Source organism: Neoarius graeffei, chromosome 14 (genome assembly GCF_027579695.1).
Source record: "Neoarius graeffei isolate fNeoGra1 chromosome 14, fNeoGra1.pri, whole genome shotgun sequence".
Lineage (NCBI taxonomy): Eukaryota > Metazoa > Chordata > Actinopteri > Siluriformes > Ariidae > Neoarius > Neoarius graeffei.
The window spans coordinates 57,774,524-57,799,763 of record NC_083582.1 but is presented as its reverse complement, the minus strand read 5'-3'; the positions used below and the strand labels follow the sequence as shown (position 1 = coordinate 57,799,763).

The 25,240-nt window shown below is 42.1% G+C and overlaps 1 protein-coding gene and 1 pseudogene across 1 annotated transcript in view; both read left to right on the top strand.

Moving 5' to 3' along the window:
- LOC132898481 (guanylate-binding protein 1-like) overlaps positions 1-25,240 on the top strand; it is a 230,198-nt gene that overhangs the window by 32,609 nt on the left and 172,349 nt on the right. The window contains exons 5-7 of the mRNA XM_060940140.1: positions 1,887-2,074; positions 2,201-2,434; positions 3,578-3,858. Of these exons, the coding sequence (XP_060796123.1) occupies positions 1,887-2,074; positions 2,201-2,434; positions 3,578-3,858 (703 nt within the window). The remainder of the gene's footprint in view (positions 1-1,886; positions 2,075-2,200; positions 2,435-3,577; positions 3,859-25,240) is intronic.
- The window catches only part of LOC132898635 (kinesin-1 heavy chain-like), a 31,320-nt pseudogene continuing 11,886 nt past the window's right edge, over positions 5,807-25,240 (top strand).

Below are 25,240 nucleotides of genomic sequence, written 5' to 3'. Positions count from 1 at the left end.
GAACTGTTAAATTGGCATCATAAGCTCTACAAAATCGGGCGTAAACCCTTCCTATACCAGGGTGAGTTCATAATGAGCAAATAAAGGTGTCTCACCTTCTCTGTGCTCTGTGTCCGTTGTGAAGAGGAAAAGTCTTGGACTCAAAAAAGGTCTATTCAGCCTTTTATTGTATTAGAAGAAAAAGTTAAAAGTAAATACAACCCTAAGACTTGTGAGAGAAATTCCCTTGTGGGTGAATCCGATAAAGTTTTTTTATCGTTTTGGCCTCGTGTCCACACGGCAACGGCGTTCTGGATCTAAACGGATTTGTTTACAATGACGCCACAACCACATGGCTAGAACAAAGCGGCAATCTCGCGGCAATCACTTGTATCTTCACAGCAGTTGCGGAGAACACAGCAGGTGTAAATGGTCTTCTATTGTTCTGGTGTCTCCACTGGGACTGACTGACAGCGCAAGTAGAGGAGTGGCATGTGTATTGCATCGTTTTCAGCAAGCATTGCATTGCCGTGTGGACGCGATATTTTTTTTACCCGCTAAAAAAAAAGTCTCGTTGTGTTGCCGTGTGGACGTAGCCTTAGTCTCTGACAAGCTTGCAAGCTCTAACAGGAGACAGGCCTCCTTCTATCAGCTAGTACATGATTGCTTTAAAAAAAAAAGATTTAAAGAAGTAAAAAAAAAAAGGGTTTCGAAACAAAACCACGACAGACGTCAAGACTCTGCTGCTAGGCAATGCGGCAAACCCTTGCTAGAGCGCGAGGGTCCCTATTTATACTGAGACGGCGGTGGATCCCCACTGTGGTTAGACCCCATCCTTTCTCTAGTAGCCCACGCACAGTCCATATTAGTCCATGTCCGCTTCTGTGCAAAGAGTACAGTTCGCAGTAGTTTTCCACTTGGCTTAAACCTCCTTTGCTTCGCAGTGGCAGAGGTACAGTGCCTCTAACCACTGAGTTCACTGAGGGTTTACTCCCGAGTTCATCAGGTGTCCTTTTGTCCAGTGATCTTGGCCAGGCTCCGTTTCACAAATCGCCTTAAACTCAAAGAAGTCCAGTTGCTTACAGCTAAATTCCTTGGATCTATTCCTTTGCATGTACATGTACCAATCAAAATGCCGCATTTCCATCGACTCGGTTGAGGCAATGAGACATAAGTCAGAGGACAGAGTGGTGTGATTGGTTCAAGTTTGACCAAGGCATCTGAAAGACAAACGAATTTTTCTTATTGCTTGGCCAGACCAATACTCGCAGAGGATTGAGAAGTCGTGATAGCCAGGCTAGGGGGTATGGGGCGTATGAGGATAGAGAAGTCGCGATAGCCAGGCTAGGGGGTATGGGGCGTACTAATAAGAGATGAAAACTACTTTCACCACTGGATGGAAGTGGTGACATAGTTGTTAGAGCGTCTGTAGTCCAGAGGGTTGCAGGTTCAAATCCCAACCTAACCAGTAGGTAATGGCTGAAGTGCCCTTGAGCAAGGCACCTAACCCTACAATGCAGGCTGACCGCTCCAAGTGGGATTCCACAATCCAAGATGGTGGAGAGTGTTTTGTTGACTGATATCCATAGAAGGCTGACCAGACCCTCTCAAAATGAATGGGAAAACATGAGGAATGGACTCTCAGAAATAACCTGACATACGTCATCTGGCTGTGTTTCGCCAAACTCCATGTTAGCTGTGAGTGTGGTGTAGTGGTGTAGCGTTAGCTGTGGCATTACCTATCATCAGTGGTGTAGTGTTAGCTAGCTGTTAGAGTGGTGCAGTGTAAGCTAGCGTTAGCTGTGAATGTGGTGTAGCTGTGAGTGTGGTGTGGAGAAGTGGTGTAGCTTCCTCTGTGGTGTAGTTTTTTGTTAGCGAATTATGTTCCTCAACAGCGCCCCCCTCAGTTACGTGACGGAGCTGACAGAGCACATCCAGGTGAAGAGCGTCGAGTACAGCCAGAGCACGGAGCTGATGCATGTCTTCCCCTCCTTCATCTGGACCGTCAGAGACTTCGTTCTGGAGCTGAAGCTGAAGAACGGCCAATCCATCACTGCTGACGAGTATCTGGAGAACGCACTCAAGATCAAACCAGGTCTCTCACACACACACACACACACACACAGGCACATATCGTATTCCATCAGCCACACACACAGCATTCCATATAGGCTACAGTGTCTATTATAGATTAGATTTTTTTTTCATTTGTGTTGATCAGGACAGCAAGGGCGGCACAACCAGGTGCGGCAGGGCCTGAGGGATTTCTTCGCGGTGCGGCACTGCTTCGTGTTGGAGCGGCCAGCAAATGCCAAAAACCTGAAGAGGATGGAGGAGCTGACGGATGAAGACCTGGACGAGAGCTTTGTTGACGAGGCGAATAAATTCTGCAACTATATCTTCGACGAGGCCCAGCCCAAAACCATGAGGGGCGGTCTGGGAGTCACTGGCAGGAGTGGGTATTGCCAATTACAAAAATGTGTTGTGCCACCACTATTACACCATAACTAATACATCTCTCATACACCATCACTTATACATGTAGAATAGAATAAGATTAGAAAGGCTTTTTGTCATTGTACACTACACAATGCAGTGAGACTTAAAGGGATAGTTTGGGATTTTTGACATGAATCTGTATGGTATTCCCGTCAGCAGTGTCGTGCATCCACACTGACTTACCCCCGACAGTGTCCTGTGAGCCGAGTTCCTGTCCAGTTTTGGTCAAGACGAAAGTAGTCCGGCAAGATTGCTGGGGTCACGGAAATAAAACGTTTTTCTTCTCAAAGCAGTAGGTGTCCAAAAGAGTCATATATTTGCGTCACAAAACCGTTGTGGTTGAAAAAATCGGACCTAGTAATTGTTTGGTGCTATTTTCTCTCCCTTCCTATCACTGCGCGCTGCTGCGAACTGACATCCAACACTGCCAAACAACTGAAAAAAGTGGTTGTGTCACAGGCTGACGGCTGCGCACGAATCAAACACTTGTGGACATTTGGGTATTGACATGTCTATTGATACGACTATTTTGACGCTCTTTATTTCATAATTAGATGTGTTGACTTTAGCTGGGTTCTCATGGGCGGGGTCATAAGTTGCCACAGCAACTACCCTGACAACCCAAGCAAGGACATGAAATGTGTAGTTTGGGATCGGTCCAATGGCAGGTCAGTCCAGTGGCAGGAGTGGGTATTGCTTGATCACTATTGGTCAGTTGCCACATTGCTTGATCACTATTGGTCAGTTGCCACATCACTAGTGCCCTCCTGAGTTAGACATGGCATGGGGCAAATGTGTCCCAGTGGTTCGGGAGTTGGTCTTTAGATCAGAGAGTTGCATGGTTCAAATCCCACCCTAACCACTAGGTAATGTCTGAAGTGCCCTTGAGCAAAGCACCTAACCCCACTTTGCTCCAGGATGTATCCAATACCCTGCCGTAACTGTAAGTCACTTTGGATTAAAGTATCAGCTAAGTGTATTGTTATAACAATAATAATAATATGGCAACAGTAGTCCTTGTCATCATTTTACTATAGCACTGAGTGTTCCACTGCTCTGTGTGTGTGTGTGTGTGTGTGTGTGTTTGTGTGTGTTGCAGTGCTGGGCTGCCTGGCAGAGACGTACGTGGAGGTGATCCGCAGTGGCAAGGTGCCGTGTCTGGACAGCGCTGTGGAGTCGCTGGCGCTGACCCAGAACGGGCGGGCCGTGGCAGAGGCTCTGGCCCACTACCAGAGAGAGATGCAGCGCCGGGTGCAATTGCCCTCCGAGACACAGGAGGAGCTGTCCAAGATCCACTCTAATGCCAGCACAGAGGCCATCAGCATCTTCACCAAGGCCTCCTTCAACGACAACCAAAATGTGTACCAGGATCAGCTCATGGTACGCACGCTTTAACATGGGCACACTTGCGTCTGTCACACACACACACACACACACACAGGCTTCCTCTCGCGTCTTCCCTCTGGTTGTTTACTCCAACCTTGTGCCATGTCATCAATGACATCATATATGTTTTTATTCAATATCTTGCAGAAACATAATTCAGGAGTTGAAATTGAATGAGGAAAAAGCTGTTCCAAATTGAGTAGCAAACTGCCCTAGTGAAAGTTGTCAGCCTCTCAGTTGACCCTCTCTATCGACACCCAGAGGACGGTGGCGATGTAGTGCGATGAGTCCCCCTAGAGGAACTTGCAGAAATGACACCCTCTCAATCGACCTCTAGAATATAAACCACAGGAGTAAGATTATCTCTTTATGTCTTTCCACCCCTAGAGGAAGATGTAATAATAAACTCAGGAGTAAGATTATCTCTGTCGGCTCCCCCTAGACCATAGGTGTCAAACTCAAGGCCCGGGGGCCAAATCTGGCCCACGGTGTCATTTTATTCGGCCCACGAGATCATTTCAAATGTGTATTACAGTCGGCCCACATGCACCATTAATATATAGAGTAATATGACTTGAAGACAAAATTTTGTGCGTCAGAGCCTCAGGAATTAGGAATAATTGGCCGAGGCCAGTGTAACATCACATGCAAGTGGATCAGTAGTGATATCTCCCACTCATACCCAACAGGATATGCGCAGGCACATTTGAACTACCTACCATCTATGATGGGAATGAGTGTGAAATTTGTATAGCTTTAAGAATTATGTGCGTGCATGCACAATTTCTGTCCATCTATGAACAAATATTGAGTTCGGCCCGCGACTTCATGCCAGATTTTGATTTTGGCCCCCTGTGAATTTGAGTTTGACACCCCTGCCCTAGAGGAAGATGTAATAATGACTCCCCTCTCTGTCGGCTCCCCCTACGAAGATGTAATAATAACTCCCCTCTCTGTCGGCTCCCCCTAGAGGAAGATGTAATAATGACTCCCCTCTCTGTCGGCTCCCCCTAGAGGAAGATGTAATAATGACTCCCCTCTCTGTCGGCTCCCCCTAGAGGAAGATGTAATAATGACTCCCCTCTCTGTCGGCTCCCCCTAGAGGAAGATGTAATAATGACTCCCCTCTCTGTCGGCTCCCCCTAGAGGAAGATGTAATAATGACTCCCCTCTCTGTCGGCTCCCCCTAGAGGAAGATGTAATAATGACTCCCCTCTCTGTCGGCTCCCCCTAGAGGAAGATGTAATAATGACTCCCCTCTCTGTCGGCTCCCCCTAGAGGAAGATGTAATAATGACTCCCCTCTCTGTCGGCTCCCCCTAGAGGAAGATGTAATAATGACTCCCCTCTCTGTCGGCTCCCCCTAGAGGAAGATGTAATAATGACTCCCCTCTCTGTCGGCTCCCCCTACGAAGATGTAATAATAACTCCCCTCTCTGTCGGCTCCCCCTAGAGGAAGATGTAATAATGACTCCCCTCTCTGTCGGCTCCCCCTAGAGGAAGATGTAATAATGACTCCCCTCTCTGTCGGCTCCCCCTAGAGGAAGATGTAATAATGACTCCCCTCTCTGTCGGCTCCCCCTAGAGGAAGATGTAATAATGACTCCCCTCTCTGTCGGCTCCCCCTAGAGGAAGATGTAATAATGACTCCCCTCTCTGTCGGCTCCCCCTAGAGGAAGATGTAATAATGACTCCCCTCTCTGTCGGCTCCCCCTAGAGGAAGATGTAATAATGACTCCCCTCTCTGTCGGCTCCCCCTAGAGGAAGATGTAATAATGACTCCCCTCTCTGTCGGCTCCCCCTAGAGGAAGATGTAATAATGACTCCCCTCTCTGTCGGCTCCCCCTAGAGGAAGATGTAATAATGACTCCCCTCTCTGTCGGCTCCCCCTAGAGGAAGATGTAATAATGACTCCCCTCTCTGTCGGCTCCCCCTAGACGAAGATGGCGGAGGAGTATGACGAGTGGTGCTGCCGTAACGTTGACGAGTCTCAGCGCGTGTGCGGTGAGGTGCTGAAGCGTGTGTTTGCCGCCTTGGAGGCGAGTGTGTCCGGCGGGGCCTACATGTATGGTGTTATTTTTATGGTGTTATTTTTGCCTCATTAATATTTGTAAATGCACAGAAAGTGATCTACAAATAGTCAGGGGTTTGTACATGTGTTTTGATATCCACAAATGTAAATTTAATATTTGTAACTTGTATTTTGGTCTTTGCAAATAAATGTGTACTTGTAAATATACTGTTTTTCATTTGCAGATCAAAAATACATTTGTAAAACTGATAATTCTGTTTGTGAAATGTGAGTCGCATTTGTGGATCAGCAATGACACGCATTCACCGCTTTTTTCCTCTGTGGCGTATTTTTGAGACACTCTGCAAAATCCACAAATGCAGACAAGATCCACAAATAGCCTCACATGCACATTCACGTCCACTAGATGGCAGTGTGGTAAGACAACGATCTGACAAGTGCTAAGACAAAGGAAAACGTTGAAATTGCTGAAATTGAAGTGCTGGGGCGGCACGGTGGTGTAGTGGTTAGCGCTGTCGCCTCACAGCAAGAAGGTCCTGGGTTCGAGCCCCGGGGCCGGCGAGGGCCTTTCTGTGTGGAGTTTGCATGTTGTCCGCGTGGGTTTCCTCCGGGTGCTCCGGTTTCCCCCACAGTCCAAAGACATGCAGGTTAGGTTAACTGGTGACTCTAAATTGACCGTAGGTGTGAATGTGAGTGTGAATGGTTGTCTGTGTCTATGTGTCAGCCCTGTGATGACCTGTCGACTTGTCCAGGGTGTACCCCGCCTTTCGCCCGTAGTCAGCTGGGATAGGCTCCAGCTTGCCTGCGACCCTGTAGAAGGATAAAGCGGCTAGAGATAATGTGATGTGTGTGTGAAGAGTGCTGAAATGGAAACGTCTGATGGATGGGTATGTTACATTGATGAATTGTCAATAAGGTGTTGTTACGAAATTATGTTAGCATACCTCATAGTCTCTTGCTAATGTAACGTCAGGTAATGTAAGGTAGGCTAAAGTTTACCCTTAACAATAGTCTCGTCAGCTTAATGCTACATTGGCATAAAATATCCAACATTTGCTTTTTTACTGTTTGTCTGTGTAGTTTAAAGCTAGTTTTAGGCTAAAATTATAGATTTAGGCTACAGTGGCTTGCAAAATTTAGTAGACCAACACCCCTGACATATTTTACAGACATTTCGCTATAACTTGGTGTTATAATTTAAATTATAATTATAAATTATAATTATAATTATATATTGATAATTATATATTGATAATTATATATATATATATATATATATATATATATATATATATATATATTATAAATTTTATATATATATTATAAATTTTATATATATATATATATATATATATATATATATATATATATATTATAAATTTTATATATATAGATATATATTATAAATTAAATAGATAGATAGATAGATAGATAGATAGATAGATAGATATAAATTAAATTATAAATTATAATTATAATTTAGTTAATTTATAATTAGTTAAATTATAATTTGGTGTCTGCATTTAACAATTGTGAATTAGTGAAATATACACAGCACACAGTGAAGTAAAGTACACACTTGGAGCAATGGGCTGCATTCTATGGCAGAGCCCGGAGAGCAGGGAGGGGGCACTACAGCCATGGTCCACTAGTAGGGATTTAACACTAACCAGTAGGTTAAAGTCAATTAAATAATTGAGTACATGTAACATTTTAGATAATGTACTTGAAAGCGGCAGACAACAACCGGTCCAACACCAACCTTGCCTTCTTCAGTCAGGCTGTACAGGAGTTTGGCTATCCACTAAAGTAAGCTTGTAAAACTTGAGTTTGGATATTTTACATTACCTGACGTTACATTAGCAAGAGACTATGAGGTATGCTAACATAATTTCGTAACAACACATAGTAACAACACCTTATTGACAATTCATCAATGTAACATACCCATCCATCAGACGTTTCCATTTCAGCACTCTTCAATTTCAGCAATTTCAACGTTTTCCTTTGTCTTAGCACTTGTCAGATCGTTGTCTTACCACACTGCCATCTAGTGGACGTGAATGTGCATGTGAGGCTATTTGTGGATCTTGTCTGCATTTGTGGATTTTGCAGAGTGTCTCAAAAATACGCCACAGAGGAAAAAAGCGGTGAATGCGTGTCATTGCTGATCCACAAATGCGACTCACATTTCACAAACAGAATTATCAGTTTTACAAATGTATTTTTGATCTGCAAATGAAAAACAGTATATTTACAAGTACACATTTATTTGCAAAGACCAAAATACAAGTTACAAATATTAAATTTACATTTGTGGATATCAAAACACATGTACAAACCCCTGACTATTTGTAGATCACTTTCTGTGCATTTACAAATATTAATGAGGCAAAAATAACACCATAGTTATTGACTCCCTGTTGTGATTTGAAGAACTTGTTTTGTCTGGTCTTTGCCAGTTTTCTGGAAAGTAACATGGGAAATCAGTGTATGGGGAAGGAATAGTAGAAAGGAAAGCGATGGAGAGAGATGGATGTTATTCCAGGTGGATTGTGAAGGAAAGGGGGATAAAAGTTATGAAGTGGTAGAAATTGTGGTGGCACCAATGTAAGAAGGAGTGTGACGGCCACTAGGGTTTTTTCTGTTTATTAGCTGCTTTTTCCTTTTACTCCCTAGACTAGGCGCAGGTGGAGTGTTTATGAGCGGCGGCTGCGGTCGCCTGTCCAGAGGCGGAGCTTGGCCCTTTATTAGGAGCTGCCTCGCAGGTATTAGGACGGACTTTTCTTTCGCATCCAGCATGTGTACACTACTGACTGTCGACTTATCTCCCATCTTTCTTTATTTTGGTTGCCTACAATTGAGAGACTTTTGAGACTTAAGAAAAATAAATTCGCTTTTGGCATTGCACGTATCTCGCTCGCCTCCCTTCTTATTTATTGTATTGGCTCCCCTAGGCCTTTACAATATGGGGGCTCGTCCTTTTTCCCTTGTTGGGTAGTTTTTTTTTTTCTCCTCTCGCTTCTCCGATTAGGCTTTGCCGCGTGAGTATCATCTTTTTGAGGTTGCGCGTTGGCTTTTTGCGGCGTCTGTTTTGACCCGCTGCGCTTCTCTTTTTGTGGGGGGCGTGCGCTGTGCGTTTGTACGTGCATTTGCATTTTTGTAATTGACTTTGGTGCATACTTGACTTTTTGTAGAAGTTAAGTGTTAATTGCGCTCAGAATTGTTAATTGGAGATTATTGTGCAGCCGTCGTTTCTCTATTGATACGCTCTCCCTGGTCCAAATTGTTTTCTGGTGTTCGTAAGTGGTCACTTAAGTAGTCTCAATTGGTACCAGCTGCTGACCTTACGTAGCTTTGCCTGGTTCCTTCCCCGTTAGGTATAGGGTGTGTCCTCGTGCGCACCATTTTTTTTTATTTTAGTTTATTTTTGGGCGTCGGCGGTGAAGGTGGGTAGAGCGGTTGTCTCGGGTGCACGTCCGGGGCTTTGGGGTATCTTGGGCACACTGGTTTAATGTGCTTAAAATCCCCCCATCGGTAACTGTCAGAAGACCTAGGGTCTACTTAGTTTAGTTTATCTAGTAGGGGAGAGCGGGGTAAGATGAGCCACCCCCTGTTTCTAAGAAACAGTAAACAAATGTGACCATGTGACCACATTCAATGGGGGGCGGGACCATTTACTTACACTTGTGGAGAGGAGCACCACATGTCAAACTAGGTGAGGGAGATATTTATAAAAATGTGTTTTTGTGCTTTCTAAGTCAATTCCATGTTTGTCCACAGTGAAGATGATTTAGAGAAGACAAAAGTAGAATAATATTTAGACACATTAGGGTTAAGTTAGTGGCTTTCTAAGCTATGATATGAATGCTAATAAAAATAATTTTGATTAGCCTAATCCCCTTTATTAGCATTTTTCTACAAAATGGTGGCCACGGGGTAAGATGAGCCATTAGATGTGGGGCAAGTTGAGCCACTGGTTCAACTTACCCCATTGGTGGCTGAGCTTACCCAATATGGATGACACTTAAGTTTTCACATTTACTGGTCATATATGACAACAACAACAACAAAAAATAAACAAACAAATAAATAACATGTTAATATAAATAATGTTTAAAAGGTTTTTAATAAATAAAATAATGCCCTCTGTTATTACAGGTGTGCATGATGCACATGATGTGCATGATCTACGCATATCTCTCTATCCATCTATCTATCCCTCCCTATCCCATCTCATTCTATCACCTCTCTCCATCTCCCCTTCTCTATGCAACGGCCCTATCCCCCACTTGATTGACTTGACTTGATTCATTGATTGCATTTCTAATAATAAAAGTTGTTTACTTTGTTAACCTAACATGTTTTGTGTTGGCTCAATTTACCCCACACAGTGGCTCATCTTACCCCATGCATGGGGTAAGTTGAGCCACTTGACATTTTTTTTTTTCCAAGAGGTAATATCACTCTAACCATAAGAGCTTATCAATTATTTTTTGCTCATATAGTAACAGTACACTTTGAAATTTGGTATGGTGTGTAGACTGGAAGCAAAAATGGCTTTAACATGTAGTTATGATGAAAAATGTAAAGTGGCTCATCTTACCCCGCTCTCCCCTATAATAGATGGGTTGTGGACCAGCAAGCTTTGGTTTGGCTGTACCAATGTTTTGATCTCGCAATATTGAACTTTAGTTAATGAAGATTTGTTAATGAATACCTGTCGGGCAAAAAGTCCGTGTGTCTCACATTTATTTAAGTACCTTTGTAAAAGTTTTGCAAATATTGCAGTCAGCATTTAAAATGCTAACTTAAAGTTTTTGTACAAGTTTCAGTTGATTAAACTGTCATTTTATTAAATGTCTGCTTTTGTAATAAAAAAAAAGTACTGAAAGAAAGCAAACACAGCATTGCGATTTCTTATCCATATATATATATAAAAACAAAAATCCCTCCCTCCCAACTGAATTTTTTTGCTCACCCGGTGGACAGGAAACGGATTTTTTTTTTTTAAGGATGGCCTTGGATTCAAACATTGTGACTGCATTCTGATTGTCACATAGTTACAAGTTTATCCTTATATTGTGTTCTGAGTGTGTGAATGCCTGTCAAGGAAAAGAAATGAAGTACTTCTACTAGAATAGTGTTTTCTGGTGAATATTTACAAGAACAATAAGTTACATTAAATTATATAGTGCCCTGTGTCTGGTCGGAGTTTTATTGCATCGCTCCTGTGGAGGACGGCCCCATGAGGACAGTTGAGGGTTATACCTGGAGGACGCTCTGGACACTTACAGTAACGCTTTTATGGCTGAGGACTACAGTTGACTTGCTAACTTTAGGACTGCAGGTATCATGAACAGTTTTGCACTCAAGTTTCCATCAATGAAGAGTTTATAACATCAACGAAACTGACTTCATGTTAAAACTGTTAATATTATAGTCATGCTGTCTGTTGTTGCCCAAATGAGGATGGGTTCCCTTTTGAGTCTGGTTCCTTTCGAGGTTTCTTCCTCATGTCGTCTGAGGGAGTTTTTCCTTGCCACCGTTGCCACAGGCTTGCTCATTGGGGATAGATTGGGGATAAAATTAGCTCATGTTTTAAGTCGTTCAAATTCTGTAAAGCTGCTTTGCGACAATGTTTATTGTTAAAAGCGCTATACAAATAAACTTGACTTGATATAGGTTTTTTTTTTTCAAAAGAGTACGTTTTTGCGTGACTTTAGATTTGGTCTTAATTTTTTTTGGAACATGGTCTTAAAAAGTCTTAAATTTAACTTGGACAAACCTGTAGACACCCTGATACAAACTACACTCTTCTTAGAGTTTATTTTATTTTTAAAAGGGACAGTGTACAAATTAAATATCCTTGTGATAAGGACAGATGTCTCTACCAGGTTATAGCAGTACATGCTAATTTCCGCCTGTAGTCACTTTGTTTATACTCTTGAATAGCTCTTCATGACGACAACCGGAAGTGTACCAACACGATGGGGCGTATAGCGCCACCTGTGGCTCAGGTGCACAATGCACCTCATAACAATAGCTCGATTTAAACACTGTGCATGTAGGATTGGATTTCTCTGGCACCCCTGCTGGGACCCTTTGCTCGATTACTGACAGTAGCTCGATTTGGATGTGCATGTAAACGTACTGACTGACATGGCCAGGAATCGGTTTTCTGAAATACACAAAGCAAAGCCAGAACGCATCCAAGTTACTGGATGCTGCTTGTGTACTGTTACTTGGTATGTTTCTAATTCGCATTTAAAGGAGCAATTTGTGACCAGCTTCATAGAAGTAAACATCATTTTGCGAGAAGATGAAAGTGATTCGTTCCCAGTTTGTGAAAGCTTTGTACTGCTAACCCAAGATTTTTTGGTGTTATCTCATCATCTATTAGTCTTTACATTTTCGAAATATTTTAGATTGTTGGGTTTATTAATAAAGGCTATTTCCCCCCACTGTGTTCATGTCTAAGGTTGGAACGTGAGGCAATAGCCGATCTAGACCCACCTAACGGTTGTGAAAAAACTACTGCAAGAGTCAAAACTGTTGGAGAAAAGTTTCAGCAGGTCCTATCTTGTAGAGTATTGGTTTTATTTGCATCTGATTTTTACCCAAAAATCCAGTGTAGCTCCTAGGAATTATTCGGTGGGAACCTCACCATGACCAATCATTTAAAAAAAAAAAAAAAAGAATAGTTTGTGGTTTATCATGTCTTTAAATATATTATCACTCTGTAATGGTCAAATAGTTCCCAGTGAATATTGAATATTTTTTCGCGGTCCAAATCCTGTGCTCTGATTGGCTGGCGAGCAGGTCTGTCTCCTCTGGTACGGACCTCTGGCAACTCGCTCGTTCACAACAACAAAAACTTTTTTTTTTTATATAAGATTTTATTTAAAAGATTATCAAAAGTCTTTATAAATTTTTGGCCAGCATTTCTCAGGAGAATAGCATTAATTTTACAGCATGGATAGCGATAACGACAGTGTTCACAGCGAAAGCGAGTTTGACTACCCTGAGGAAGAAGAAATAAAAGAAAACATTTCAGGAGAAAGCTAAAAACCTCTAACTTGCTAACACCGAGCAAAAACATGGCTGAATCCTGAATGACTCCTATTTTGTATAAATAGGGGACTACATAGGCGGCAAAATGTAGTTTGTTTTTTTTTCCCTGCTATGGAAGTGCACTTGTATACCAAGGAGGAAGCAATTTGCATTGCAGCCGTGAATGAGGATTCAAAATGGCGGCTCGGCTCGGTTTTCCCTTTCGGGCGCTCTCGTTTTCTGTTAGAATTTGGTAAAGAAAAAATAAATATTATTTACCAGCTTAAGGTCGGGCCGTATGGTGAAATACCATGACCTCGGCCCAGAGGGCCTCGGTCATGGTATTTCACGATACGGGTGTCCCAGCTGGTAAATAACATGTATATATTTTTGCTTGAAATGCCTATCCGTAGGGTACCTGGTACAAAATGGCAGCCATAGATCCAAGTTTTGGTGCCTGGATTCAAGTTGTCTGCGAGTTGCAGTGAGCCATTTACTTCTCTTTTCTTTAGCTTTTGGCAATTAGATAGCTCCAATTTCTTTCTGAATCTGTTTGTAACGTCAATCGCACAATTTTTATTATTTTTTCCCTCCATTTTTACTTTGAGTTTTTGAGGCATTTGAGCTGAGCCACTCAGTCTCTGTTGACTCGGTGGGTGTAACCGCAGTGACTTCTGCCCACGGAGACATCATGTGCATACTCTGTATACAATTACCTTTTGGAAAGGTCCATATAAAATTCCTTGCTTACAAAGGTGACGATGCTGACAACTACACTTTAATGTGCAACCATTAGCTCATGGCTACCAATCAGACACACCAGGTTTGAATTGGTTGTGTGGCGTGGTCTTTTTTTTTTTTTTTGAGGGGCGGGTAGTGACACTTTTTTGATCAGCACTAGAGTGTGGATCGGGCCAATTTTTTTCTGTCCGAGACCGGCCCGCATCCGACAGAGCGATGCTCGAAACCGACCCGAGTCCAAAAGGAATTGAGATATTTGTGCCCGAGCCCGCCCGAAGCCATTTAAATCACACTATTTTCATTAGCCTACTAAAGACCCATGTATTTTGTGTGGAAAGTTTGTGTGGTTTTATCAACAAACTGAAAAGGGCATTTTGAGTCATCAACACCGGTGAGCACTTTAAGCGCACGCTTGGAGTAAGTCTGCCAGGCTCATGTAGCCTACTCACTTAACCTAAGCAAACCAAAAATAACGGAACAGCAGAACAAATCCACAACATTCAGACAAAGGGTTCTGTTGACCTAATAAACACTAGGCCATTGAATGAAATTCAACAAATAATTGAAATGAAAATCCCGCTGTCTGCACACGTCATAAACACACACTCGCGTGTGCACCAAAATAACATAGCCACAATATTGCCATAAAGCCATCACATAGCCTACAAACCTAACCAAGATATTATATGGGCCTAGGTCTGTAAATTAAATTAACTTCTGCTCCCAGCACGGTAACAATAGCCTATTGGCCAAACATAAATGGTTTAGGGGGATTAACAAAAACACTCATTCAAACAGGGAATTATTTACATTTACATGAGTCCATCCAAAGATTATGCTAATCCATATGCTTGTGGAGAAAAAGGATTGCATCAACGGTGGATGGCTTCAAGGCTGTCCTCCTCTGCTCAATTGTCCTGCCAGCAGCCCTGAAGTTGCACTCACTGCTGCTTCCATTGCACACTCAACTGCACTGACCACGCTTTGTCGCTACATCAAATCCCGCGCACAGCTATGACGCGTATGAAGCGAAACTGGTTTAGAGTGACTGACTGCTTTTAAATTTACACATTAATTTTACACAAAGTCTTATCGTGAGCATACAGTATGTCCAAGCCTGAGCATAATTTCTAAATATTTGTTCGAGTCCGACCGAGCCCGTCGGGTTCCGACGGGTCCCGACGGACTTCGATCAGGTTTCCATGCCTTGATCAGCACCATGGCCTGAACAGAAGAGCCACCTGTTTAGAACTTGAAACAGAGTAAACATGTACTTCCGTCTAGTCATCTTTAAACAGCTTGTTTTTATTGCAAGTTTTGCAAATGAAAACTTGACAAAGCAGACTCGAATAAAATACATCAATGAATATCTGTGAAAACTCTTCAATGTGCTGCCTTCAAGTAAATAATTAGCATAAACGTGTGTTTGGCTACAACAGAAAATCCTCTCCAGAAGTCACAATAGCTTCTGTTTAAGAAAACTGGAACCAAAATGCAGGCAGTCGTTTCATATTTTTGATCTGTTTTGCAACAGTGTGTTTCAAGTGCCTGGTTCTGAAATGCTGCATAAAAATTGACCATCCCTGCTTTATTGAGACAGTTTTTGCTCTTAAAAAGTTTAGGTGACTTGCAGTATGTTTGTGTGTGTTTGCTGGCTTCAGGGCAAAGACCATTAAGAACACAGTGACTGTGAATGTGGAACTGACGCCAGAACAGTGGAAGAAAAAATATGAGAAGGAGAAAGAAAAGAACAAGACACTCCGCAACACTATAACCTGGTTGGAAAATGAGCTCAACCGCTGGAGGAATGGTAAGATGCTACACACACACACCCCAGTTATGTTGAAGCTTTTTGGCAGAACACAATATAAAAAAAGCTTTGGTGTGGCTCTAAGGTTTGTGTGGTTGCTTTTAGGCGAGACTGTGCCGATTGATGAGCAGTATGATAAAGAGAAAGCCAATGCTGAGGTATTGGCTCTGGATAACACCGTGAATAACGACAAGATAGCTTCCACTCCCAACATCCCTGGAGTGCGTCTGACGGACACCGAAAGAGAGAAGTGTGAGGCTGAGCTGGCCAAACTTTACAAGCAGCTCGATGATAAGGTAAATACTTAGGAGCGTTTTTTTTTTAACTTCTGCCCAATTTGTGTGTTTTTTCTCTCATATTGCCTCGGTGTAATTTTTTTTTTTACCACCCCTCTTTTCCTGGTTTCTACTGTTCTTCCTGTCCTTGTTGGAGGATGATAAGATAAATCAGCAGTCTCAGCTGGCTGAGAAGCTCAAGCAGCAGATGTTGGACCAGGAAGAGGTGAGTCTGTGCAGGTTTTTGTTTTATAATGTGTTATTTCAAACTCTTCTGTTCACTTTAAGAAAAGCTGTGACAATCTGTAGGATGGTGTCTGTCTCTGTTAATTAACAGACCATTGTGCTAATGAACTGTATGTTCTCTGTAGCTTCTGGCTTCTTCACGGTGAGACCACGATAACCTTCAGGCAGAGCTGATGCGTCTGCAGATGGAGAACGAAGCCTCTAAAGAGGAGGTGAAGGAGGTGCTGCAGGCGCTGGAGGAACTTGCCGTTAATTACGACCAGAAGAGCCAGGAGGTGGAGGATAAAACCAAGGAGTTTGAGACCCTCAGTGAAGAGCTGAACCAGAAATCGGTGTGCAGGCATTAATTTCGTTTTATTTCCAGGTGTATGAAGGTTCAACCACGGTACACAGTTAAGCGGGGGGGCTGTTATGAAGAAGAAAGCAAACGATACGGTGTTGTACTTGGAGTTCTAAGCAGGGTTTTTAAAAAACGTAGAGTAAATGGAACAGTTCCAGCGCATGACGGACAATATTTTATCAATCAATCTATAACAGTTTTTTTTGTGTGTTATTGGAGCTGATTGCACAGCCAGTAATTTTGTTTTGAGTTTCTCCTTATTGCTGTTCATTATTGTTTTTCCAGAGTGTTTTAGCCTCATTAGATTCTGAGCTGCAGAAGCTAAAGGAAATGACCAACCACCAGAAGAAGAGGGTGACTGAGATGATGTCATCACTGCTGAAGGACCTGGCGGAGATCGGCATTGCTGTGGGTAGCAATGACATCAAGGTAAGTCATAGTGGCTGTCCTTCAAGACATGTGCAGAATGCTGGTGTTGAGAGAACTGAGATGGACCTTTGCATGACTTTGTATCCCCCCCCCCCCCCCCCCCCCAAAAAAAAATGCACAGTGGTAGCACTTGCTTTTTGACTTCTACATTTCGTGTTCGCTTCCTCTTTGTGTATCTGCTTTTTAATGTGACACCTTTTCTTATCCCTTTCTCCCTCTGTGTCTCTCAGCAGCATGAGGGCAGCGGGATGATTGATGAGGAGTTTACTGTAGCCAGGCTTTATATCAGTAAGATGAAGTCAGAGGTCAAGACCCTGGTGAAGCGCAGCAAGCAGCTGGAGGCAGCTCAGGCCGACAGCAACAAGAAGATGGACGAGAACGAGAAGGAGCTGGCTGCGTGCCAGCTCCGCATCTCTCAGGTAACTGACGTGAGGGCCAGTAGGACTGCGTGAAAACCTTGACACTTGTTAGATTTAGTTTCCATGCAACTGGGAAACTCCCACCAGTTTTGTGGCTTGGCTATCTCAACGCAATGTGAAAAATGTTTTCATTTTCTCTGTCTCTGCAGTATGAGGCTAAAATTAAGTCTCTAACAGAGTACCTTCAGAATGTGGAACAGAAAAAGAGGCAGCTGGAGGAAAATGTCGACTCGCTCAATGAGGAACTTGTCAAAATCAGCGCACAGGGTATGCACGCTACGGCCCAGTCTGAAAGTTTTCCATTACATTTCTAGTTTTTTTTTACGCAGATTTATTTTGGTAAGTTTTGCATTTTACTTCTAGATACCCTTTATAGCTTTATATGCAAGTCTCTGAAAATTGTCTTGGTGGAAATCTGCCTCTGCCCCATGTTTATTCTTCTTTTCTGAATACTTGTTGCATGTGATCTTTTACAGAGAAAGTTCATGCTATGGAGAAAGAGAATGAAATTCAGTCAGCCAATGAGGTCAAGGTATGAAACTGTAAACCAGCCCTGTAATAGAATGGTGCTTTTTCACCAGACTATGATCTAGTTAAGCAAATTTACACGACCAAATGGGGCGCATAGTACATATGAAAAGCTCTTTTCCAAAATGCGATAAGTTCGAGATTTGAAAAACATGACTTAGCAGTGCCAACATATCAAGATCCGATCCCCATTTGTTATTCCGTCTTTCTTTTTTACCAAATCGCGATAAATCCCCATGTATTTAACACTCCTAATCATAGTTTCGTTTCATATCGCGATAAGCGCCATTCCCGTTTTTCCGCAAACCACGATAGCACCTCTCGACCAATCAGCGTGCTAATCGATATCCAACTTGGCGGCACCCACGCTTTAGGAATTTCACCATGGGTTTTTGGACTTGAATTTCATATACAAAATGAATAATTTCGATGGCTCTGACAAGCAGGTGATGCTCTCGCCAGGTGGTAGAAAGCGTAGATTAAACACAACCATAAAAGGGAAAAAAAAGAAGAAAATTTGCCATTCTGGTGGCGGACTGTTTCCAGCAGTAGCCTGTACACACGCTGCAGCTCGTAACTCACAGCTATGCCATGCAGACAAGCTGACTCCTGAAGATTTGGCCATGAATTTTTGCAAATTTTATAACAAGCCTGTCAAAACTGAGCAGGACAGGGCTTTGCTTCATCTGCTGGCGATAACTCTTAAACGTCATTGGGGGGAAAAGTGGGTAATGAAGAGAAAAGAAAGGATGGGGTGGTCCTTTTTGTGAGGTTGGACATCCAGTGAGGAACTCCGATATTACCTGCACCCATACTGATTTATTATGTCCTGCAAGGTTGGAACATAGACTTTTGATACAACAGGTGAAGACACAATCGTTAATAAGGCAAAACTGAGTTCCTGGAGTTTTAACGATTTGGAAAAAAAGTTAAAACTCATGGATATCATTTTGGGGAAAGAAAAATTAGTTTTGGTTATGTAATCAACCAAAATGTTGAAAGATTCCAAGTTTGTAGTTGGACATGTTCAGACTTCTAATAAACCATTTTAATCAGAGGAATTAGGGGTTTTTTTTGTTATATGTTGGAAGTGATTGATACAGTGGTGCTTGAAAGTTTGTGAACCCTTTAGAGTTTTTTGTATTTCTGCATCAATATGACCTAAAAGATCATCAGATTTTCACACAAGTCCTAAAAGTAGATAAAGAAAACCCAGTTAAACAAATGAGACAAAAATATTATACTTGGTCATTTATTGAGGAAAATGGTCCAATATTACATATCTGTGAGTGGCAAAAGTATGTGAACCTTTGCTTTCAGTATCTGGTGTGACCCCCTTGTGCAGCAAGAACTGCAACTAAATGTTGATCAGTCCTGCACACCGGCTTGGAGGAGCCCATTCCTCCGTACAGAACAGCTTCAACTCTGGGATGTTGGTGGGTTTCCTCACGTGAACTGCTCGCTTCAGGTCCTTCCATGACATTTCGATTGGATTAAGGTCGGGACTTTGACTTGGCCATTCCAAAACATTAACTTTTATTCTTCTTTAACCATTCTTTGGTAGAATGACTTGTGTGCTTAGGCTCGTTGTCTTGCTGCATGACCTACCTTCTCTTGAGATTCAGTTCATGGACAGATGTCCTGACACTTTCCTTTAGAATTTGCTGGTATAATTCAGAATTAGTTGTTCCATCAATGATGGCAAGCCGTCCTGGCCCAGATACAGCAAAATAGGCCCAAACCATGATACTACCACCACAATGGGATAAGGTTCTTATGCTGGAATGCAGTGTTTTCCTTTCTCCAAACATAACGCTTCTCATTTAAACCAAAAAGTTCTATTTTGGTCTCATCCGACCACAAAACATTTTTCCAGTAGCCTTTTGGCTTGTCCACATGATCTTTAGCAAACTGCAGACGAGCAGCAATGTTCTTTTTGGAGAGCAGTGGCTTTCTCCTTGCAACCCTGCCATGCACCCCATTGTTGTTCAGTGTTCTCCTGATGGTGGACTCATGAACATTAGCCAATGTGAGAGAGGCCTTCAGTTGCTTAGAAGTTACCCTGGGGTCCTTTGTGACCTCGCCAACTATTACCCGCCTTGCTCTTGGAGTGATCCTTGTTGGTTGACCACTCCTGGGGAGGGTAATAATGGTCTTGAATTTCCTCCATTTGTACACAATCTGTCTGACTGGATTGGTGGAGTCCAAACTCTTTAGAGATGGTTTTGTAACCTTTTCCAGTCTGATGAGCATCAACAACCCTTTTTGTGAGGTCCTCAGAAATCTCCTTTGGTCGTGCCTTGATACACTTCCACAAACATGTGTTGTGAAGATCAGACTTTGATAGATCCCTGTTCTTTAAATAAAACAGGGTGCCCACTCACACCTGATTGTCATCCCATTGATTGAAAACACCTGACTCTAATTTCACCTTCAAATTAACTGCTAATCCTAGAGGTTCACATACTTTTGCCACTCACAGATATGTAATATTGGATCATTTTCCTGAATAAATAAATGACCAAGTATAATATTTTTGTCTCATTTGTTTAGCTGGGTTCTCTTTATCTACTTTTAGGACTTGTGTGAAAATCTGATGTTTTGGGTCATGTTTATGCAGAAATATAGAAAATTCTAAAGGGTTCATAAACTTTCAAGCACCACTGTATGCTGTATTTGGTCATCCATCTCCCCCTGGTACAACCTGAGCCGATTTGGGACAAACGGGGCGGAGCTGAAATAATTTAATGCAGGTCATGAACGTCACATTCAGTTGTCATAGTCTCATTAATCTTCCTGCCCGGAGACACTTCTCTGAGCTTCTGTTCAGTGGGGAATTGACTGTCTGTCTGCCAAAGTGCCTTCCTATTTTCAAATGCCCTTTTTGGCAGATTTAAGAATTGTACCAGTATTACGGTTTTAAAATTTGTTTAATGTTTTAGATGAATTTTTATTGATCCACAGCAATGATTTTGTCACTGTTTAGCTTGTTCTTCGATTGCTTCATGTAAAATCCTCTGTCTGCCTGCCTGTCTAGAGAACAACTTCTGCTTTCATATGTAAAGTTGGGTTTACGTCACCATAAGACAGTATATTCAGGCAGGATACGCATAGTCCTGGACTCTCAGGGAAGGGAGGGGTAAATGATGAACATCAAAATATCATCTGCTTATTAGAATTTAAAGCCACTCAATTTGGGTTGCAGACCATTTTCCTTCAAGTGTTATAGTTTTTCCCTGTTTTTGTTAATTTGTCCTACCACTTTATTTGAAGTAAATATTTCCTACCACACTGTACTGGGCACGCTTCCAGGATGAGAGCGCAAAGTAACCTAATATTGAATTTTGTGATGAATTAGAAAAGTCCTGTGCCTGTGGAAAGCAGGTTAGTTAGATAAACCCACTGCCAGACAGGCTGAGTCAGGGTTGTGTGCATTCACAACACACTTTTTAAAAGCTTTCATCAATCAGTGGAGCTACGGAAATGTGATTTAAAGACAGGAAGCCAAGAAAGGAATTAGACTCGGAGCATCTCTTGGAAAATTGAGAGAAAATACAGAAATTATTTTCGGAGAATACATATACAATAAGTGTACGTTTGAATTTCTAGTGTGCCAACATTTAGTTTCATGACTAAGAATTCTGCTGATGGATATTAGAATAATCATAGATGTATTTTAGAAGTAATATTTGCAAAGTAACTGTACATATTTAACAATTATTCGCTGAAGGTGAAGTGAATATCGGTATTCGCTGAGTCTGGGGTGGATAAGTGTTCGAGTATAAATACACAGGTGATTTTTTTTTTTTTTAAATAAATAAAATCGTATTTTTTTTTTTTTTTTAAAGAATAATTTCAATCTTCTAAAGCAGCATGCATATGTAATGCTCACAGGCCTGGTCATTTCTGTATGTGAGTCACGTAAAATACTTAGTTTTGAAATGGATAAAATAAATCACAATTCCACGTTATTTTTGAATAGTTTTTAAACCGAACCTCATAGCATCTTTAGTGCTTTTTAGAAACAGCCATTTCTTTCATGATTCGTCACTTACGGTGACGAAAAGATTGGCTGCCCTTTTGTTGAGGTGATGCTCGAGAAATGGTCAGAATCTCTTGACCATTCAGCACATGCTATTTCCTATAATCACCTCCGTATTTGTACTAAAGAGCTGTATGAAGATTGACAGATTAAAGAAATAAACATGGTTTGGGGCCACCATGAGGCACCAGAATAGCTTCAGGGCACCTGAACATCGATTCTCCAAGTGTCTGGTACTACAGTATATTGTGCCATGAAACAACCCCACCCCCAAATTGCAGCAACATGTGCTCCAATCAGGTGTGATTGGGCTTAACTGCCATTTTCCATGTTATTTTCAGAGCGCATGCTAATCATGCTTTCTCCTAATCCTTTGCTAATTTCAGTTTACATTATAAGGCAAACATAAATCTTGCTGCTCAACATCTAAATCTCATTTGTTGATGCTTTTTGATGCCAGATGTTATTTATATGAAAGTGATGGGTGTTTGGATGTCAATAATAAAAGGAGGTATAATGTGTGTGTTTAGGCTGCGGTGGAGCAGCAGATCCAGAACCACAGGGAGGCTCATCAGAAGCAGCTTAGCAGCCTGAGAGATGAACTTGAGATTAAGGAGAAACTCATTACTGAACTACAGGAGTAAGACACCCAGTGTCCTACAGATGAATAAAAATGGATTACAAACCCTTGTCATATTCTAATCCTCTCGCGTTCTGTCTGTGTTTTGTATACAGTATGAACCAGAAGATCATGTTGGAACAGGAGCGTCTCCGGGTGGAACATGAGAAGCTCAAATCTATGGACCAGGAAAAGAGCCGCAAGCTGCATGAGCTTACGTATGTGCTCGTCACACACCAGTCATCTGATTGGGGTTTTGAATGTTGCCTTCCTTTGTGTAGAAGCTAATTTATTTTTATCCGTGCTATTGATGGTGTTTTGAGTACAATCTTTCATGGCCTGTGTGTGTGTGAGAACAGAGTTATGCAGGACAGAAGGGAGCAGGCCAGACAAGACCTCAAGGGCCTGGAGGAGACAGTTGTGAGTTATTTCTTTTCATTGATGTGAGAATTTCAGGTTATATATGAGGGTGGTGTGTGTGTGTGTGTGTGTGTGTGTGTGTGTGCTCAGTCTACTTTTTCCATTATTCTCTTCAGGCTAAAGAGCTGCAGACTCTCCATAACCTGCGGAAATTATTTGTGCAGGACTTGGCAACCCGGGTCAAGAAGGTGAAAATGGAATTATTTTTTTTTTCCTCCCTCCAATTTATAGTTTGTTTGGTAACTTTGGGAACCTGCAAGGGATTTTTCGACAAATTTTGCACAGATGTATGTAAAAGACAGCCTCGTGCACTTTAAGGGGAACAGAGGGCAATATATAGAGTAAATATAACAATAAAACACATATTAACGAACCTTATTCAAGACTTAGAAAAGTTTTTTGTTCTAAGGTTGGAAAGTTATAGTGTTTTGAAAGTAGCTCGAGCAAACTATTTCCGCAGTTTGAACAGCCCGTCATGATATTAATTTTATCCAATCAGAATGCACGTTCATTTTCTCTGCGTAACACACATGACGTATGTATGTGCCCAGTTGTGTTGGCTCATTGAGGTTGGGAATAGCATGTGTGAAATACCTGTTTCTGCCTTTTGCGACGATTTCGCAAGTCCACGGGTGGCGCCTATCTCATTGCAGCAAATAAATTCTGCTGGACTCGTGAGCAACTCCACGTTACATTTTCCGCACGAGCACCACGCTGTATCACCTGCACGCAGACGCTCTGCCCATGGTCAGCATCGGTCTCATCCTCGCCGTCATCCGAGCTTTCTTCTCTTATTTCATCACCGGAGTCGAGAGCACCTCTCCTAGGTTCAAACTGGTACCCTTCTAAGCCATAGCCTGCTTGCAGTGTGTCTTGCGCGATCTCTTCGTACGATTCAACAGAGCTGTCGCTTTCACTTGATGCGCCCGATGCCATGATTACACGCTTCTCTCTATTTCGGAGAGTTCCGCTAGTGCAGTGGGTAGCGCTGATGTCACGGCCTTTTAAAAATGGTGACTCTTGTGCGGTTTAGCGTATAAAGTATTATATTTACAATTACCAAGATATTTCGTTGTTTTCTAGTACATAAATTTGATAGAATACTTAAGAATACGTTACTTTTGTCACATCAGCAACTGTATATATTATATTTGGTACCCCTTTAAGTGTGTTTGGTGAAATCAGTGTTGGGTCATATGAATGTACATATCCTACTTTTTTACAGTAACACTAAACCGCTAATACTGGAGCGCATTACTCGCTCTAAAGTGTGTTTTTAACAATATTAATATACTGTAGATATATCTAGTGGGATTAGAGCTGGGTGATATGGCCTAAAAAAAAAAAATCTTCGAATTTTTTCACAAAAAATCAAATTGTTGATTTTAATCCCCCCCCCACACACACACGCGCACACACACACACACACACACACACACACACACACACACACACACACAGAGAAAATCAAACTACGGATGCAAAGAAATGGTTCAAAAGTTTTACCTTTATTTTGTTTTCACTTAAATTTCCCCTTTGGGGTTAAAGTGCAACCAGAAGCCAAAAAACAAGCAAGCTTGTAGGTGAGATGGCAGACCATGCCATTGTAAACAGTGAGAACATACAGTAACTTTTAGAAAGCTTTCTCCAACATAGCTTCGTTTCAAACTGACACAATGCACCCTCAAACTTCAAAAAAAATAATAAATGCCCCCTCAAAAAAATAAATAAAATTACGTCCTTTTTGATAAAACTGACAAAATAGGAAAAAAAATCCCGACTTTGCCACCGTATGTATGGGCACCATGTCTTTTGCAATAAACATCGCGATAGCATCTGTGATTGCCTTCCAACGCGCCCCATTCTGATCATAAGGCACACAGTTCGAAAATGTGTCCGGGACGGTTGCTTGCTTTACTGTGGATGGTGTGCTCGTGCTGCGGCTGTTTTCATTTGGCTGGGAGCAGCAGTTCTCCCGCTCCGCTGCATGCTTCTGTTTATGCCAACCCCTTAAATTTGTCGTGCTGCTTCCTTTGGAAGCGACCGTTTTCAAACACGCCTTACAACAAGGACCTGTTTGGTCTGCGTCCGACTCCGCAAAACCGTACCAATTCCAGGTCACGGAGAAATTTACTCCTTTCTTGGGCATAAATTGCGGCTTTCCCCCAATCGCTGCCATGTTTGTGTGTGTCTATGGCAAGCGCACGGGAGGAGGGCTATCGTGTCAGTGCCCGATCCGTTATTGCACATGTGCAGAGGGGAGCATCGGTGGCGGAAGTTAAAACTGAGAGAAAACCGATTTTCATAACACATTGTCCTTAACTGTAAATTCAAATTAATCGATTTATCGCCCAGCTCTAAAGGGCTCTGCATGCTTTTGCGACAAGGCTTTCGCAGGTAGCTTTTCGCAGACAGTTGTAATT